This window comes from Tamandua tetradactyla, chromosome 19 (assembly GCF_023851605.1).
Source record: "Tamandua tetradactyla isolate mTamTet1 chromosome 19, mTamTet1.pri, whole genome shotgun sequence".
NCBI classification, from domain to species: Eukaryota; Metazoa; Chordata; class Mammalia; order Pilosa; family Myrmecophagidae; genus Tamandua; species Tamandua tetradactyla.
Window position 1 is genome coordinate 47,199,625 of NC_135345.1, and position 19,971 is coordinate 47,219,595.

Here is a 19,971-nt window from a genome sequence, read left to right on the forward strand (position 1 = left end):
CTAGAATATACTTCACCCTGAATAACGCATGATTAGCTCCTTTTTGTCTATTAGGTCTCAGCCCAAATGTCATTTAAGATAAATTACTATTTAAATTTTTTTAGGGTGAATTTGAAATTTTTTTTTTTCTGTCATGTCTCCAATTAGAAATTAAGGTCCACACTTTATTATTCATTGCTGTATGTCCTGGGTTATAGAGGAACATGTCACATAGTGGGAATTCAGTAAATATTAAGTCTGAAGATTTAGTGAGATGGTGATAGCTGGAGATGAAGGTGGGATTGAAATCCAGTCCATATGCTGACAGAAAGGAGGAAGTAGAAGAGAGGCTAGAGACACAGGCAAGAAACATTGTGTGGCTGAACGACAAAGCAATCAAAGGCATTACATGACTGGCCAGATCTTAAAGGAAGGGATGTATGAGGACTAAGATAACTAGAAGCTTGTTGGTAGGACTGGAGGAATAGCAAGGTTAAATAAGCCTCCCATGCAGGAAAAGAGGGTCAAAGGATTGCAGTTTGTAATGGAAAAAAGTTTGAAAATAGCAAAACAGCTGACCTGGGGGAAAAACAAACAAAAAAACTATTGTATACAAAGCATAAAATGAGCATAAAGGCACTTGAGTTTTAGTGCCACCTTAGACATTACAGCAGCCATTAAGTTACTTGGCCTTTGGCATTTACTTATAAACTAGAAGAATCTCAGCTCAAAAATCTGATTCTACAATTCAAAACAAAAGCAACTTAAAAATTGTATTAATAGTCTTTTCAGTCTTTCATTGGTGTTTGGTTTATATATGTCTTAGATAATGTAATCTCCAATACTTGAATGTTTGCATAATGATACTTCTTATACAGCTATATTTCCCCAATAAATACACAGATAATAGACAAACCAATGAATATTTCACTTACTAGACTTTGTGGAGAGCCATCCCTGATTCTAGAATTTGATACATATTGGCTTATTGGCATTTGTTTTTTGCTCAAAAAATGTTAACATGCAAAAATATTTTTCACAGGACTAATAAAGCTCCCCACCTCAGACTATGTTGGTACTATAGAGGCTGCTGTAGTTAATTTCAAACCCTCACAGCAGACAGCTCTTGGATGTTCAGTGCAAAGGTTCTAAGGGAAGCCAGAGAAGAATTAATCCACAAGCATTCTGTCAGTAAGCATTCTTCATTTTTTTCATGGAGGCTAATTTTAAACTACACTGGCAAGTCTTCTGCCCTACATTCTAATATGCAATTTTCAAGGGTAAAAAAATCCTAAGTACTATCACTTAAAAAGTTAAACAACATTTTTTAAATCAGCAAGTTAAACTTAGAATGCAACAGAAAAAGTAAAGCAATCACTACTAAGCAATCTCTTATTTCCAAGACAGATGACACTTGGAAGCTCTCTACCTGGTAGAAATAAAATACAACATCGACTTTTAACACAGAATCCAAAGATACACTAGAGTTAAAGAAGGTTTAAGGAACCTCTGGATACCTCAAATTAATATGCAAGTTTATGCACATGCCTTTCTGAAGGCAAATTCTTTTCATCAGATTCTCAGTGGTCTATGATCCAAAAAAGGTCAATAGCCCCTGATATACTAGTCCTGTTTTACCTTTTTTTCTCTTAATCTATAAATTCCCCTTTGTTTTAAAGGAAAAATCAAGCTCCATTTTACCAGAACAGTTAGTGTCTTCTATTAGCAGGAACCTTTTCTGCCTCTATGCTGATCTCCTTACAACTGCTGTGCTGTTCCTTATACCCTTTCATTTTAATCTAAATGTTACTTCTGGGGCTCTAAATCTCATTAGTTCAATTAAATTTTTCTACAACTAATCTACAAATATAAATTTTTCATTTAATATTCTTTAGACTTCAAAGTTTGACTTACTTAAAATGGTTTGATAGGTATTTACCCATCTGCCTGCCAACCATCACAGTTTATCAATGTGCCAAGCACACTTCTAAATGTGAAATAATGCAGCAAACAAAACTAAAGTCCCTTCATGGAGTTTTCATTTTAACATAACATTTTACATTTTATCTTCTCAAATCACTTGATGTGAATTAGGTAAATTTTTACCAAGAATGTATCAACTACTTTCAGACACAGATATTTCTTAAACTTTTAACCCACAGAGTATGAAACACTGTACGTGAAGGCACTTTAACCCAGGCTTATTGGCTGATGATACTAACTGGAAAATACACATTTACTAAGCATATACATTAAGGCGCAATTTTTGTAATGCAAAGGGAGTATCTGCTAACAAAAAAATTTCCCAGATGATTTCTCCAAACAGAACCAATCCCATTTAAAACCGGATTTAACTTAGAAAGTTTAATCCACTTTCAACAGCCACTATATAAAAGGCAGGAAAATCGAAACAAAAAGATACCCAGGAGAGAGGACAAATAAAATAGTAATTTCAGCCATATGTTATATAGAAGATGTAGTATCATCTAGAGGATTACCTGTTAGAAGAATCATTTTTCTACCTGATACATCTCCCATTTACTAACAATTGTGATCATAGAATACATTAGAAAGCTTTCAAACACACAACTTAAAACTTCTGGATAACATTAAAAAATGAACTCCCTTTACAAAGTTTTTTTTTCATAAAAATTGAATATAACTTTTATACATAAAACTTGTTCCAAACTACAAATTATTTTGAATAGTCTATTAATTGCTCTGCAGATAATAAACCAAGAATATGCTATGATAAAGTAGAAATTGATGACTTAATACACAAGAATTTGATGAAAACTGTTAACTGCTACTAAAGTCATAAAAAGAAATAAGTACATTCTTTTAATGAATATTGATAAAAATGCACCACACTTTCTGACATGTTGCCAGAAGAAAAGTTAAATATAGATTCTAAATGTCATTGTCTTTACAAATAACTTATTGTTTTGGCTCAATCTGAATTCATTCAACCTCTTTCAAGGTATTGGAGTGGGGCCTAAAAAGGATGAAATAGAAAAAAAAAAAAGCATTAATCATGATGATGCTGTCTCAGTAATTTACACAGAAGTTTTATTTAAAAAGCAAAAACAAAACAAATAAATTCCCAAATATTAAACTTCTTTTCCTATGATTTACTTACATCTTCCAAATGGTAAATACTAAAATAAACTTCCAGTTACTACTGATTTTTGTTTTGGATCTATTTAACCTAAATTATTACTTGAATTAAGTAATTAGAATCCTTTTAAGATTCCTGTTGGTACTTTTTAGTGATGGAAGAAAAATGGGTAGTGATATGAATGAAAGCTGAATTACAGATGGCAACTGAAGGATCATACCCTCAAGTACGTTTTTAAGTCATGTAATAAAACTCAAGAGCATTTGGGAAATAGATACAATTACATTTAAAACAAATTTATGAATAGCCAATTACTCTGCAATATTAAAATATCCATACTGTATAATAAAGCCTAGATATGGCCCAGAATGATACCTCAATTCCATTTTTCTCCATATTGAAGGAGAAAAGATGAAACCGCTTCAGAAAAAAACATACAATCCCAAAGTGGAAAATACAGTGTCTCAAAAAGATAACACGACAATAAGAATAGTCTACACTTTAAAATGTTTCAGAAGAGCTTAGAATCTGTATAGATAGGACTGAGAATTAAATACACATAAACATCTACTTAGCTTCTTTGCTTTAAATTATCTTCAACATATTTCTACACCTTTTGAGAAGCAATGATTATTGTATGGAAAAATATTCAAATACATGGAAATATGGTTTTGATTTAGATATATTATACTCAGTTTATTCCTCTTCTAGGAAGTAGTATAACAAAATGGTCAAAGGCCTAGACCCCGATAAGCCTAGTTTCAATTACCAACTCTGCCCATGTATGAGCAGAGTAGATTTAGCTAAGTGACTTAGCTAAATGACTCAGTAAGTATAATGCATTTTAAATAACATGTGACCATATAAATATTGGCTATTATTAAATATCAAATATTTACTTCACTAAAATGTAAAAATGTTCTGATAAAAATCGAACTCCAACAAAATTCAGTCTATTCGAGGGGAATTTTTCTTTTTTTAATCTGGGGACACTGGTACTGAAAAATGGCCATGTTAATCTCCTAAAAGAGGTGTTAAAATTTATGGGTAATGAGGATTCCTTGTATTATTTTTCAGAGAAACTAATATTTGTCATGAAATTGGAAGGGCCACATAGAAAAACATAGTCTTGGCAAGAATGCAATAAATTAACTGATAAAAACTTACAAATGACTAGAAATAATGTGTTTTAACAATAGAGATATGTTTAAACTATAATTTACTTGATTACATAACTATTAAAATGTGTTAAAAGAAGATTTAGTAAAATGGGAAAATGCTTGCAACACGTAAGCAAAAAAATAAAATTACATATGTGTCATAATCAAAATTTTGTGTTAAAAATATTACTGCTGGCTTCCAGTAGACTAAGATGGCAATGTAAGATTCTCTAGGTGCCAACCCCCCCGAATCTTTGAATAACTAGCAAAAGAAGGCAGAAACATATTCCTTGGAACTTTAGAAAACAGTTAAAGGGTTACAGTAACCAGGTGAGTATGAAAACAAGAACACATAGCTTATAAAATGGTAGGAGAAGCTCATGATGCCTTTATTGTTTCTTCCATACCCCTTCTCAGGCAGTGTAGAAGAGGCTTTTGTGTTCTATAATTGACTACAATTCTGTGCAAATATATCAGGTGGCTGCTTGAAAGACTGAATTGAAAATTCTTCTCTGGCTTGCCCTCCCAGAACCTGCCCAAAGGCAGAAGCAGTTTGCTGACGCCTAAAGCAGTGAAGAGGCATGAAGAACACAGAGCTTCATATGGCAGAGAATTACCTGCTCTAAGTCATATAATAAGGCATCCAGGAGAGGGAAAAAATCTATTTTACAGGGAGTGGATGTGGCATTTGAATTCCTATAAATGGGGGAATACCCGAGACTATGAGAAAGTCGAGAACAGGACACAGGCTCAGAAAGAGAAAATTCTGCACTACAAATGTGCCTCAGGATGAATGTTCTTGACAGGAGGGCTAAATTCTGAAGACCACCACCACCTAATGCAGAGCCAATTTGGAAAGATGGTAAAAAGCAATTTTTGCACTAGCTTTTATAAGCTCCTGGCACACAAGGAAAGTTCTATCATATAATGGCTAGGTACAAACAACAGAAAGCTCAGAGACTAAGTCCCAGTGTGCAACAACTTTAAAATATTAAAATGTACAGTGTGCAACAAAATGTTATAAGACAAAGGAACAGGAAATGCTTGCCATCCAAAGGAACAAGATAAAAATTAAGAAACCATCAATGAAGAATACCAGACTTTTGACAAACTGGGCAAAGACTATCAAAAAAAATGACCTTCAATATGCTCAAGGAAACAGGAAAACACAAAGAAAGCACTAAAGGATATGAAGAAAACAATGGAGAAGCAGTATGAGACTCGTAATAAAGAGACAGAAATTTTAAAAAGGCACTAAATAGAACTATTAGAGCTAAAGACCACAATAAGTGAAATGAAAAATCCTAAGGGGTTCAACAGCAAACTAGAGCTCCCAGGAGAAAGAATTCATGAACTTCAAGAGAAGGCCACTGAAATTAATCAGAATGAGAAACAGAAACAAAAGACAGCAAAAAATAAGTGAGCAGAGCCTCAGAGACTCATGGGACACCACTGACTGTACAAATATATGCATCATAGGAGTCCTTGAAGGACACAAAAGGGGTAGAAGGAATATTCAAATAAATAATGGCAGAATACTTCCCACAATTTGACAATATATATGAATATGCATATTTGAGAAGCCCAAGGAACTCTAAACAAGATAAACTTGAAAAGAACCATGCCCAGAGACACAGTAGTCAAACTCAAATTTTAAGGACAAGGAAAAGTTCTGAAATCTCCAAGAAAAGAGCAACACATTGTGTAGAAGGGAGTACCAATCTGAATATGTAACTATTTTCTCATTAGAAACCATGGAGGAAAGAGGGCAGTTAGATAGAATATTTAAAGTTCTGAAAGATAACAATTGCCAGAGAAGAACTTTATATTTAGCAAGACTGTATTTTAAAAAAATGAGGGGGAAATTAAGACATTGACAATATTCTACCTCAAAATTTTTTGCTATATTCACATTTTTACATGAGCTATGAGTTAATGGTTTTCTTTGACTTACAATTTTTAAGTTTAATGTACTATATTTCATGAATATGAGATACTACAGACCCTAAGACACCATTATTGTATGTACTACTATGAAAAAATGCTACTAGATAAAGCTATGGCAAGACATCAATTTTAAGATATAACTCAATTTCAGATATGAAAAAGGTGAAAAAAATGTTTTAGAAGCAACAAATGTAGTAGCTTTTTTAACCTTGTCTTACTTAAGCAATGATATCCATGAAATATAGGTTTAACTTCTTCAGTATATATATTTTCCAATACACAGTAATATAAACACCTGGTTACTAAGAATAAAAAGAATAAAAATACATATTCATTCTTGTAACACCAGTAGTTTGCTTACTACATGCCTTGTGAATCACTGACCTATATATATGGCTAATAGGGTACATAAATGTTTTTATATATCTTTATAAACACAGGTCCTTTATAAAGAGAGCCTATTTATATAGCTTATTCATGTGGACATATGTATTAGTGGACTTGACTCAAGTACAGAATATATTTTAAATAGAGTTTAGTCAAAATTTCCCTTGAAAATTTCTTAAAACCTCATATGTGGTTTTCAATACACAACCTGGTACAGTAAGAAACCTAAAGGAAGAGGCAAAAGGACAGTCTAAGTGCAGATGCCTGAGCAAACCATACTGCTTTAAAAATAACTTACATAATTTACTTTATCTTTAATTTGAACAGGAGACAGGCTCATACTTACTTGCAGAGTTTATTCCATTCTGTTTTAATATTTAACCATTATAACCTTAATATATGAGAATAGATTTGTCTGAAATTGTGAGGGTTAAAATGAGATTATGGGAAACCCATCTTATCCACTGATTAGGTCTGAAGATATCTTAGAGGATGGGGATGAAATAAGTAACCAATGAAAAGAAGACCAGAAAGGACATATGAACATTTTCTTCTGAGTTATTTAATCTTGTATATTCAATATGAAAACAATACATTTTACTAAATTATAGATTTCAGGAAAAATCATGTTTACTAGATTGAAGAGTGAAAAAAATAGGAAACTACTCTGAGAGTACTATTTTCTGAGGGGAGAAGATTCTATTCCTTGAAAGAACTGGTTACTGTGTCAGTACTATGTCAGTTTTCAAAAGATCACAGTACTGGATGTAACTCCACGGTCATATTAAGTTTAATTACCATCTACAATGGAACATTCTCACAGTCTGTTTTTGAAATTCAATGCTCACCTTTAAAGTATTTCACAGTTTTAACTCTTAATTCTAATGTAGCATCTTCATCACATACAAAAATAGTTTGGGGATGCTGCTGAAAAGCTGAAACAGTCCACATATGATTAACTCCTTCTTCTATTGCTTTGTACAGGGCAAATGCTTTGTGTGCGCCTGTTATGAGGATCATTACCTGAAAAACCAGGAACATCACTTGTTAATAATAAAAATATGTTCCGAACGACTAAGACACCCTTTTCTATTATTATTATTATTTTTTGCATGGGCAGGCAATGAGAATCGAACCCAGGTCTCTGGCATGGCAGGCGAAAACAGTGCCACTAAGCCACCATGGTCTGCCGTCTATTATTTTCTAAATTAAGAACTTTAGCATCAGTAATCTTCAAAGAGTAAAATAAAAATAAATATGTCCACATTTCTTCACAGTTCAGGCTATTTCTACTTTTTAAGTTAAAAGGCAAGCATAAGGCATATGCCTTTCCCTGGTTTAACAAAGCAAACTATCATGTTATGGGGTAATATGAATATGCCATAATGCTTACTCTTAGTAATACTATAAATACTGACATGCAGAAGAGATCTAGGAGAATGAAGAAAAATAATATACAAAAGGGCTATTTTGCAAAAGTTGTATTAGAAGTCAACAGATAAGAAATTTGCATCATATGGAATGATCCATCAGATTACTTTAGCCCCAATAAACAACAGATATTGTTTTAGAAAAGTAAAAAACTCTAAAGCAAACATATAAAGAATAATCCTAGAAAAAAAAAAAAACATGAAGATTGTTTGAATAAATGTGCTATCTGAAGCATCTTGGAATAAAAACTGTATTTAAAGAAGAATTAGGGATCTACTCAAATATATGAGCTGTCATGGAAGAATATACGACTAAGAACATGCTTATATATTCCAGAAAGCCCAGGCTCTTCATTCCCAACTACCTATGCTATAATTCAAAGAATATGTGCAAATACAGATGTATATGTGTCAAAATGAAATTTTTATTTATTTACCAGTATATTGACCCTATTTTACTACCCAACCTGTGTGTACAAGTAATAAACCTTATTTATGATTTTTTATCATCACAACTGTTAAGTAAAAATAGTAGTAAGTAAAATATCTCTAATAACAAAAAGTTTTTTATTGCATATTCTTTAACTATATGTTTCAGAACTATATGTTTCATGTAACAATTTAATGAAATCCTACCATAATTTTGCCATGATGATTTTCTTTATACTCATGTGGGGTATGAAAAGTGTGAGATGAAGACCAGCATCATGTGATTTTGTCAGAAAAATTGACCAAAATAAAAAATCAATATTTAAATCAATATAATCTGGACATATTTATGTCAAGATCAGTTACTAATTCATCACGCACTCTCTCCTCTCAATCTGTCCAATTCTGCTGACAAAAAGGAAAGGAATCCCAGGTTTCCATATAGTTTAACACTTAAATTCATGCATTGACTGTTCTTTCAGGGAAGGAAATGACAATCTGTTTTAAAAAATGACAAATGGCAAATGTTTAAAATTTAAAAATAAGGCAGGGCCTAGTACCCAAAGCTCTTTTCTACTGGCAACCAACTGGACTCTCCTTCTACAGTCAAGAAGCACTTAAACACTTAATTATTCCAAGGGATCCAAAACCAGTGTAAGTAGCATGGTATCTTTGTTCAAGGAGTCCTGCTGAGCATATTTTTTTTTTTTTCCGGTGGGAGGCAGTGCATGGACCGGGAATCGAACCTGGGTCTCCTGCATGGCAAGTGAGAATTCTACCACTGAACTACTCTTGCACCCCCTCCAAGCAGTCCTTTGATAAAGACTATTTTATTTTAAAACAGACCATCTCATCAGTGTGATTTCAGAACCTCAGTCCAAGCTGTGAAGCAGGACTAGGTAAGTAAAGCAATACCCAAAGGCAGCAGTGCCTGAATCTTAGTTTATATCTGCAAAAGACTTAATTTACTTGAATCCTAAAGAATTCAATGAGACTGAAAGAAGCTATTTACTGAAAGCTAGAAAAAAATTATATTGTGAATAGGACCCAAACAAAATATCACTTAATCCATTCAAAACATATAAACTTTATAGCACATTTAATTCTTACTTCTCTAGCATCCATCACTGTCCCAACACCAACTGTTAGAGCCATAGTTGGTACTTTCGATAAATCTCCATCAAAATATTTAGCATTTGCCAAAATGGTGTCCATTGCTAGTGTCTTTAATCTTGTCCTTGACACTAAACTGGATCCTGGCTCGTTGAAAGCAATATGACCATCTGGACCAATTCCTTTAAAAAGAAATACACATACAAACATACATATATAAAATAAGGTTTCTGACATAAATAAGGTTTCTCAAAGTTCAACATAGTTTTAACAGCAAAGAAATAACACACTTACCTTATTTTATTTTATAGCTGGATTCCTAATATTACATTAAAATATTTGTTCTTTATAATTGATTCAACAAGTGTTTCAATATTTTCTATATGCTTAGCAATTGAGCTAGCATATTCTAACAGCAGCAGTAAAAATAAGTATCACTTTATATTAGAATAACACTGGACAGTTTAAAAAACACTTTCATATACATCATTTCAACAACAGATCTATGTAACAGTCTTGTGAGATGGTAAGGTTAGGTATATCTATCCCCCTCATCAAAGGAAACTCTGATGACACAAGGATAAGAAGTGACTTGTTTCAGGTCATGAGTTAGTAAATACCAAGAAAGGATTTATGAATTAAATAGTGTTCCCCAAAAAGATATGTTCAAGTCCTGATTTCTAGTCCTGTGAAAGTGACATTTTGGAATAGAGTCTATGAAGTTGTGACTGGTTAAAATGAGGCCAAATTGGACTACAGCAGGCCCTAATCCAATCACTGGTGTCTTTATAAGAACAGGAGAAGAGACAGACAGAAGGCAGCCATGTGAAGGAGGCAGACATTGTAGTGATACATTGACAAGCCAAGGAACAACAAGGATTGCTAGTGACCACAACAGAAGCTAGAAGAGGTAAAGAAGGATTCTCTCCTACAGGTTTCAAAGGGAACATGGCCCTGCTAAACAATTTAGAACTTCCAACTTCCTCAGCTGTGAAACAATAAATTTCTATTGTTTTAAGCAATCTAGTTCGTGTTACTTTGTTATGACAGCTTAGGAAACTGATACAGGACTCACATTTAAGTCTTCTGATTCTTAACTCAGTGGTCTTGATACATTTTAATCTGTTTGACTCTAATGCAGATGGGATAATTAAATAGTAGACTTCTGTACTATAGTTTCTACATTCATAAAAATATGTAGATTGGACAAGATAATAATATCTACGGCAGTTTTTCTCAAACTTCTGACTGTAATCTCTTGTAAGAAATTCATTTAACACTGAAATCTAGTGCATATACACACATACAGACTCAATTAAAAGAAGGGTTGCATGAAATGATATTTACCCTTATTAGAAGCAAGGCAAGTTATTTTCTATTACATTCCATTTCATTAACAAAACAAAAAGGAAACGGATGGATATTAATTTCTTTACCTAATAATGGGTGACAACTTGCAGTTTGAAAAACAATACTTTATAGTTTGCTTTAATATTTTAGAATTGCCTCTAAAATACAGTTAGGATCATGGCATTCCCTATTTAAAGGAAATGGAGGTACAGCTTTTCATAAAGTCAAGAATTTTCCTATGACATAAAATCAAGTCTTATATCCATGTACCCTACTCACCAGTCAGATTTCTGGCAAAATCAATAAAAATAACAAACTTCCAAGTTCTCTCAGTCTTTAAAATGTCTATTACATTTATATTCTGCATATTTTCCTTAATGATAAAATATTTGAATTTTCTTATTGACTCTCAACATGTAATTCTAAAAATTTTCCCCAGGCCACAACAAAATAAAATATGACAAACAGTAAACCGGTTTTGAAAGAAAAAACAGAAAAACCTATGAAGCAGATACAGACTACCAAAGCAAAACAATCTGGGGATTTTTACTGTGGCGACATAAAGCTAGACCTATGTGTGGCTAATATACATGGATGTTCTGTTTCTACTATTAAGCACATATTTGCCTATAAATACAAGGTTTTTTTTTTTTATGCTTTATGGTGGGGGTCACATTTCATTCCTTTCCATGGGAGTATCCCATTATTACAGCACCACTTGTTGAATTTTTGCTTGTTTTTTCTTTCTTTCTTTGCTTGCTTCTTTGTTTTGGCAATATATGGGCCAGGAATTGAACCTAAGTCTCCTGCATGGCAGGCAAGAATTCTACCAATGAACTACCCTTGCACACACCCTCCAAAGTTTTAAATTACAGGTGTGCATTTCTCTCTAGATTTGTAAATGTTCTGTCTCTCCTCTTAAATACACATAATCAAAATACTTATATTTGTATTTCTCAATATATGTATAACGAAGAAAGCATGGAACTAGGAAAGTAAAAGTTTCAGAAACTGTGCTAAGATCACCACTAGTGGTTTCACTGGTGATTTGGGTCATACAGAAGTATACAGTTCAAGTGAAATTATGAGTTAAGGTTCATGATGGAAAAAGTCAACATATTTCCTTATTTGTCATGAGAAACTATCAAAAATTGAGGTGCCTAACATAAAATTATTTTTTAATGTTCACAATGTTTACAAAGCTTTACAAAAATTTCTGAGAAATAATCATAAAATCTAAAAACCATGGCTAATTCTTATGCAGCCTTTAAGTCTAAACTAAGATATAAGTGTTCTCATGAACCATGTCTAAAACTTCGAAGTCTAGCTTATACATCCCTCCTGTGTTCCCAGAGGTCTGAGGGGGTAGTATGTAAACTCATAGGAGTAAAAACTCCGTCTTCTTCAGTGCTGTATTCTATCATATAGACTAGGACATGATATATAAGGAGGTCCCTGATAAATAAATGGTTAAATGAATGAATGGATGGTTTCTATTCTTTGGTCTGTTTATATAGTTTCTCTCACTTTCCATCTTCTTCTCTCTGATTCCCTCACCACAGGGACTAGAACAATCATAATATTCTATATCTCTCTTGGACAGAGTGACTGATCTAGGGATAAGTGCTTGTCCAAAGCTGAACCACTTAGAATCTCTCTGAGGAGAATCTGAAACTTGACCAGATATATATAGAAAGAAAGAAGGTAACTACAATAGAGGCATTTGATGATAGCACTACACGAAGAAGGTAGCACTCCTACTTCTGAGTTCTGAGGTTTCTCGGTTCTTGTCCTTCCAAAAATTTAGTTGTTTCAACTACACACCTTCAATTCTGTGAGTTACTGCAGATTCATCACAATAATATTCACTCTTGTTTCTTTGTTAGTCAGTTTCTGCTATTTGCAAACCAAAAAGTGCAATCATGTAACCAAAATCAGAATGTTAAAGTTTTTCAGACTGTTTACTGATAGTTCTAGTTTTTAAAAATCAAATATAGGGCAGTGCAATGGTTGCTCAGTGGCAGAATTCTCGTCTGCCATGTCAGAGACCCGGGTTTGATTCCCAGTGCTTGCCCATGCAAAAAAGAAGAAACTATATACAGATAATTTTAAAGTTAGTAATGTCTTTAGATCCTACCCATAAATTCTATGTTTTATATTTTATTGCTGGTGGTGGGTGATGGATTAAATGATACTCCTTACCATGCCCCCATTACTTCTGGCATCAGATGAGGAAAGAGGATTCTTTTTTTTTTTACATGGGCAAGCACTGGGAATCGAACCCGGGTCCTCTGGCATGGCAGGCAAGTATTCTTGCCTGCTGAGCCATCGTGGCCCTCCCAGGAAAGAGGATTTTGAGAGTACATTATTTCCTCATTCTTTTCTACAGATGGAAGAGAACTCTTGCTCCATTTCCCAGGAGTGAGCAACAGTGGATTAACATTTTTAAGCTCTTTCTTTTCACTCTACTGTTTCCGGTTTAGAGGGATGGAGTAGGAAACCTCATTCTGGCCTTAAGCCCAACCCTCATTTTCTAATCCAACTTTACCTTTAATAGAGCAGATATTTTGATCCCATTTTTGGCTCGGTTCTTACAGTTTTTATTAACCAACCCTAGAACAAAAGAAGGTAAGTGGTAAGACCCAGATACCAAGCCTCATCTTGAATATCCAATGATAACAAACGAAAGAATCAAACAAGATTCTTTTATGATTACAAGTCCAATAATAAGGTATCTCAAGTAGGAAAAAGCTGAGCTATCTGGGCAATACTGGTATGCAAATGGTCTCTAGGAATATTGAAGAATTATTACCAAGCTTCATTTAAAACATTAGATAATTTTTTATCTTGAAAGGAAAAGAGTCTAACTTTGTGATCTATTCCAATGACACAGGAAAATAAATGGTATTGGTTCTACCAGGCAGGAATAAAAACTTCCTCAAAAAGATTTCAATCTCACTGGAATGCCCTGAGAGGTAATTCAGTCAAAACCCCAGAAGGAAATTCCATAAGCAAAGGAAAATTATTTCAGCATATATAGTTCTGAGAGAAAGAGGAGGCTGAGGTTAACACTTACGGAGTGGAAAATACATACCAAGCATTGTACAAGGCATTTTATATATGTTATAGCTTAGTTAATTCTCACAACTCTGGAATGGTAAATATTAACCCTGTTTTACAGATGAGTTAATTATGCTGAACTTCAATAACTTTATCAAGGTCATACAGATAATTAAGTCATCAAAACATGATGAAAAATTATGTCTGACTGTAAAACCCTATTTTTCCCCCCAAACACCTATTTCTACTTGGCTACCTTAATCATAAATTAACCTCAATACAGCCATATTGAAGATCTAATTCATATAATGTTGAACAGTCTTCTAATAAATTAACATAAAAGATATCGAGATAACTCAGAGTTATAGTATTTTTAGTTTAGAATCAACCAAAAACAATTCTGGTTTTCGCTTAGCTGATGTTCTGCTATTCTGATGGTAACTAGCTGCTGTTTCAGCTGCTACATACTAATGATAAAAAACTATGTTGTCATTATAAAGGAAGAAACTCTTCCTCCCATTTTCAATGATAGGTTACATACCGAATTAATCTAAAATATACATGATCAATCATTATATACATATATATGTAAAATTTATGAGTGAAATTTGGATAAACACACATTGATTTTGGAATTCATGCTAACCAAAGGCCAATGATAAATAGTAAGTCTTATATTGTTCTTAATTTATTTCTCAGTTAGATGACACTATTTAAGTCATCAGAACAGAAATGCTAAAGTCCATCTCTTCACCCTGTAATTTGGTAAGAAGCCTGGGTAGGAGTTTTAAAGAAATATTAAAAGGTTAAGACTTCCTTGAGGAAAGGAAAAATTACTCTTTTTGAAAGAGGTGATAAATTATCAATCCAAAAGAGTTAATTAATCAATTTAGGAAAGATTGGGGCCTTCCTCTTAAGACATAATTTAAACAATTCCAACTGTTACAATCTGAAGATTATTTTTGATGCAAATAAAATAAGATGGAAATCAGTAGTTGGTTATTATAGATGGACATAAGTATTCTTTACAATTATACAATGGGAAATTTTTTTTTTTTAAATTAAAACACCTAATTCAAACATTAACAAATAGTAGTAATAAAATATTTTACATACCTCCAACAAAAAGATCTATTCCTCCAGCTTCTTTTATTTTCTTTTCAAATGCATCACACTCCGCTTGTAAATCTGCAGCATTCCCATCAAGGATATGGGCATTATTAGGATCTATATCAACATGCTTAAAAAAGTTATTCCACATATAAGAATGGTAGCTTTCAGGATGATTTCTGGGAAGTCCTAAACATGAAATTAATAAATAAAGATGTAACTACTTCTAGTAATAAATCTAAAGTTTCTTTTTCTGTTTACACCACAAATGCTTTAAAATATATAACCTTCTATACTTATTCAGTTCAAAAGAAATTTTATGGGGACTATATATTTCTTATACATCTGACTATTCTAATCACTTTACATGTGGTTTACTTGTACAACAGTTATGGAGATACTATTATAATTCTCATTTTATTAATGAATAATTGAAGCACAGAGCAGTTAAGTAACTTTCCAAAAGTCACAGAGAGGGGCTGGAATTCAAAGCTGGGGTGTCTAAGTGCAAGTGTACTTAAGCCACTACAGTCTGTTTCTCAAAAACTAATACACAATGATTTATGTGTCAAGACCAACATAAACTGGGTAACCGTTCAACTGAAATGTGGGCCCATACTCTTCCTCTACTCTTCTATATGCATGTAAATAGTACTAAATCACAAACAGTTCTTTGGCTATTATGCTAACATTGCTATAAGCATTTGTCACTTGATGTGCATTAGTTTATTTTTACTTGCCAATAACCCTCCCAGCATACAAACTGAAAATGCATTCTTACATTTAAATTTTAACAGAGAGTTTCTAAGCATTACAGATTCTCCCAGTGAAGCAAGTTAACACTCAATAATGATAAAAGCTACATGGCTATAAATAAAAATAATAATGTTACATTTTAAAGTCTTTATTTTACCAATGACTTTTACATACACACTACTTAAATCATCCCCAGGACATTGGTTTTAACACTGCCTTAAGAGAAAAAAAAAAAAAAGAGAGAGAAATTGAGAAATGTGAATGAATTGGCTCAAGGTTACATTATTTATAAGAAACAGAACAAAAGATGAATGCAGATCTTATGATTCCTAATTCCTTTCACTACACAATTGCTGTCATCACAAAACAGATTTTTACATCTACTTCTAACCTCATCACAAACACTACATTATATTCTAGATACAGATTCATATTAATAATTCAAAATATAATAAACTGAAACAATATATCAATATTCTAAATATATACTCATATTTTATTTGAAATACAAACTATATTCAAATAACATATTTACCACATGCAAATAATATAGCTTACCTACATATTCATCCATGTTAAAGGTCTTCACATATTTAAAAGAAAGGTCACCATTCTTGTGATACTCGATTAGTTTTTTATAGCATCCTAAAGGTGTACTCCCTAAAACAGATAAAGATTCCATTTTCTAACATAATTTGAAAATCTGTTTTTAAAATGTTTATATTAACTTTATTCTCATCTGACTATGCTCTATATTTATATACCATATACATTAATATCTGTATTTATGATTAGGCAGTTATTAACTTTAAATACATAATTAACAAATATATGCTGAATAAATTTGTCTCATTACAAGGTACCTTGAAATTTTAGTAAACTAGAATTTTCCATGTCACTTGGAATCTGTCAAGAGAAATTAGTTTGGAAAATTATTCCCGAGATACAATTTATTATTGCAAATTCCAAAATTTGAAACTTCTAAAGAGTGCAACTGAATTAAAAGAAAAACTTTCAATCTTTTGAGAAAAATATTTATTATTTAGAGAAGGATTTCTAACATAAATGGATACATAAATAGGTCAAGTGCTAACTATTGCATGAAAGCAAAAGGGAAACCAGAGCTAAATTTAAATCTCCCTCTACTTTCAAAATAGATTCTGAAACTGGCAAAGATGGAATGAAAAACTTTAGCCTTTACAGCTTTTTAATTAGAGCTACTGTTTCTCGTTTTGTGTTACCTTCAGCATGTATCAGCTAAAACGTATAATGTAAAGTGAGAAAGAGAAGTATGATTTGTTTAAAGACAGAAAGGACTTCTAGGAAATAAGATCTTGGCTTGGACACTTCATTTGGATTCTTGGTTTCATTGTTTTATAACATGACTCCTTTACATGATTTATGAAATTGAGTTTTTAAGAGACTTGGTGCTAAGTAACATGACACAATAAAGAAAAATGAATTTAGTCATTCAGAAATGAGTTTCCCTTTTGAAGTAGTCCAAACTTGCTATAATTTTTCATTTCTTCTCCACACTGGGAGGAGAACTGATTTTACTTAATAGCAAGCTACCTAGCTTCCCAATCCTGCTTGGCATATGTAGGTTATTTTATTAGTGCTATACATTTCAGGTTTTGATTCCTATTGTATATATTATTTCAAAACAAAACAGAAGAACACAAAACATCCTGCCCCCAAATTTCTACTTAAATAGCATGCAGAAATCTGATAAAACTTGTCTCTGGCAAAACAACAAGAAAAACAAAGGAAATTCAATAACAAAAAGAGGGATGCTCATTTGAACTGAGTTATAAAAGTGTCTATAAATAGCAATTACCACATAGATAGGTTCAGAGAATAGAAGAATAATAGACATTCTTAAAGTAATTAATAATTCAAAACTTATGTGGTTAAATTGTACAATTGCTTCTCCAAGAACAATAGCCCATTCACAAGAAGCCTGGTTATAACACAATTAAGTTCTCCCCTTGTCCTTTCTAGATACATAAATCAATTTTACGTCTTTACCAGTTTCAGAATTCCCTCTTTAATATAAGGATGCATGAATTTAAAAAGTGAGAAGCTGCCACAATCGTAGTAACAAACAATGCTTTCATTTTTTACTTTTTAATCAGGTAAAGGAAAAAAATGAACGATATGGTACTGGTGAACTGGTTAAAGAAATTTCATTTTAATGTCTGCTTTGCAATACTCATTTACTAATAAAACCAATATTTAGTAAGCAATTACTATGATTCATATGAAACAAAGATTATTAAGACTGTTTCTGTCCTAAAAGAATTCCCAATACAGGGATAAGGCAAGTACAAAATAACCATGACACAAGGAAAAACATTATAAATAACCCAAAAGAAGTCTGGAGTACTATGGTATGTCAAAGTAGAAAAACTATACTTGCTTTTTGAAGGAAGGATAAAAGAAAATGGCATTATAATAGGGTCTTGAAGAAGGGGTGAAATTTGAACAAAGATGGGGCAAGATGTAATTGAGAATAGGAAAAAGATGCCTGAGGTTCAAACACGACATCTGCATGTTTATCACGTGCCAGGTGCCATGTTAGTGTGTGGGTTTTTTTGTTTTTTTTTTTTTTTAGGTGCATGGTCCAGAAATCGAACCTGGGTCTCCCACGTGGAAGGCAAGCATTCTACCATGGAGTCAGGGTGTTTTTATATGAGTTCATGTAAACTTTATAAACATTGGGGAAATGGCATTATTGCATTTTGAAGATCGAAGAACTGGCTCACTGCCCATGGGCAGTGAAATCAAGGATTCTAATCTAGATCTGCCTGATTCCAGAGCTCACATAGTTTCTACTATAAAAACATGTGATCAACAGGAGTCAATATAAAGAATTCAACAAATTCAGGCCTATTCTGCGAACTGTAAGCAGCCCATTTGCTTGGTGTGAATCAGTGTGGGGGAAGGGGGGAAGAAAGGCAGGCTAGACCCACAGAACGGAGGCCTTTAACTGTCAGGCTTCTTAAGAAAAATTCAATCAATTTATCTTCAACAAGAAATTGTGTTTGGTGATGGGGTGGGGTGGGGTGGTGGTGGTGGCAGTAATTACAACACAGACTGTTATTTGTGATTACAGACGTATGCTCAGGATTCACATGTGTGTGCGGGGGGGGGGGTTATTTAACAATGTATGGTCAATGAAGAAGAGTAGAAGAAAATGTTAACAAAGGTCTTCCAGAGATATTTCTTTAACAGGTCTATTACTAGGCAGTTATACTAGCCAAAGGATAGCATAAGCTCTAGCTCTAAATACATAAAAATATGTTTATCACTGCTGACATCTGTAATTTGGATTTCCACATTATAATTAAGACAGAGTGATTAGAGCAGCTATCTTAAGTACAAGCCAGGTTTACAGCATGCAAACAGATACAGAAATCATTTTTAATCACTTAGGGTTCACACAGCAGAATGGGAGCGTTCAGCGGGTACAGTAGAGATGTGTAAAATTTTTTTTAAATTTCCCTTTGCCCCTGTCATCATGATCTATTGCCCTGGGTCAAAAAAAACAAAAACCCAAATAACACTGTAGTGAGCTAAAGTGCACCATTCACGGAAATGACCCATGATGAAAGAAATTATGATTTGTAGCTTTCATGTGTTGACATATTGACATGTATGGGAGGAGAAAGAGGATAAAATATTCAAATAAAACACTTTCATGGGAACCTTAAATTTATATGGTATTTATAGAATACAAAAGACTTATACAGATACTGTCATATTTAAGCCTCACAGCAGCATTGTAAGCTATTACTATTCCTATCTTTCTTATAGGTAAGGAAACCAAGGTCCAGAGATGTAAAATAAATGCCTTGCAGTTACTAACAATATCAAATAAAGCATAAGATCAATGACATTACACACTATTTTTTTTACAATTAAATCCAGTAAATGCATAACTAATGTTTATGTTTATTCTATGAAGACATACCAGCCTTCAAATTTTCGAATTGAAGGTATTCTCATACCTTCGAATTCTAGAAGGTATGAGAATATGAGGTAAATGAGGTGAAATAAGGAGGCAATAAAACATATTGTAGGTGCCTCTTGATGATTAATGAGAAGGTTAATCTACTAGGAAATTACATGG

The 19,971-nt window shown here is 32.9% G+C and overlaps 1 protein-coding gene across 3 annotated transcripts in view; it reads right to left on the minus strand.

The window, feature by feature from the left end:
• The window catches only part of GNPDA2 (glucosamine-6-phosphate deaminase 2), a 28,489-nt gene that overhangs the window by 4,843 nt on the left and 3,675 nt on the right, over window positions 1–19,971 (minus strand). For 2 of the 3 annotated variants that reach the window (XM_077136773.1, XM_077136771.1), the window contains exons 3-6: window positions 16,398–16,499; window positions 15,090–15,272; window positions 9,561–9,745; window positions 7,440–7,614 (exon numbers count right to left, since the gene is read on the minus strand). In XM_077136773.1, coding sequence (XP_076992888.1) covers window positions 7,440–7,614; window positions 9,561–9,745; window positions 15,090–15,272; window positions 16,398–16,499 — 645 coding nt within the window. Of the gene's footprint in view, window positions 1–1,040; window positions 2,975–7,439; window positions 7,615–9,560; window positions 9,746–15,089; window positions 15,273–16,397; window positions 16,500–19,971 lie in introns of all 3 variants that reach the window. The other variant, XM_077136772.1, reaches the window with a different exon arrangement.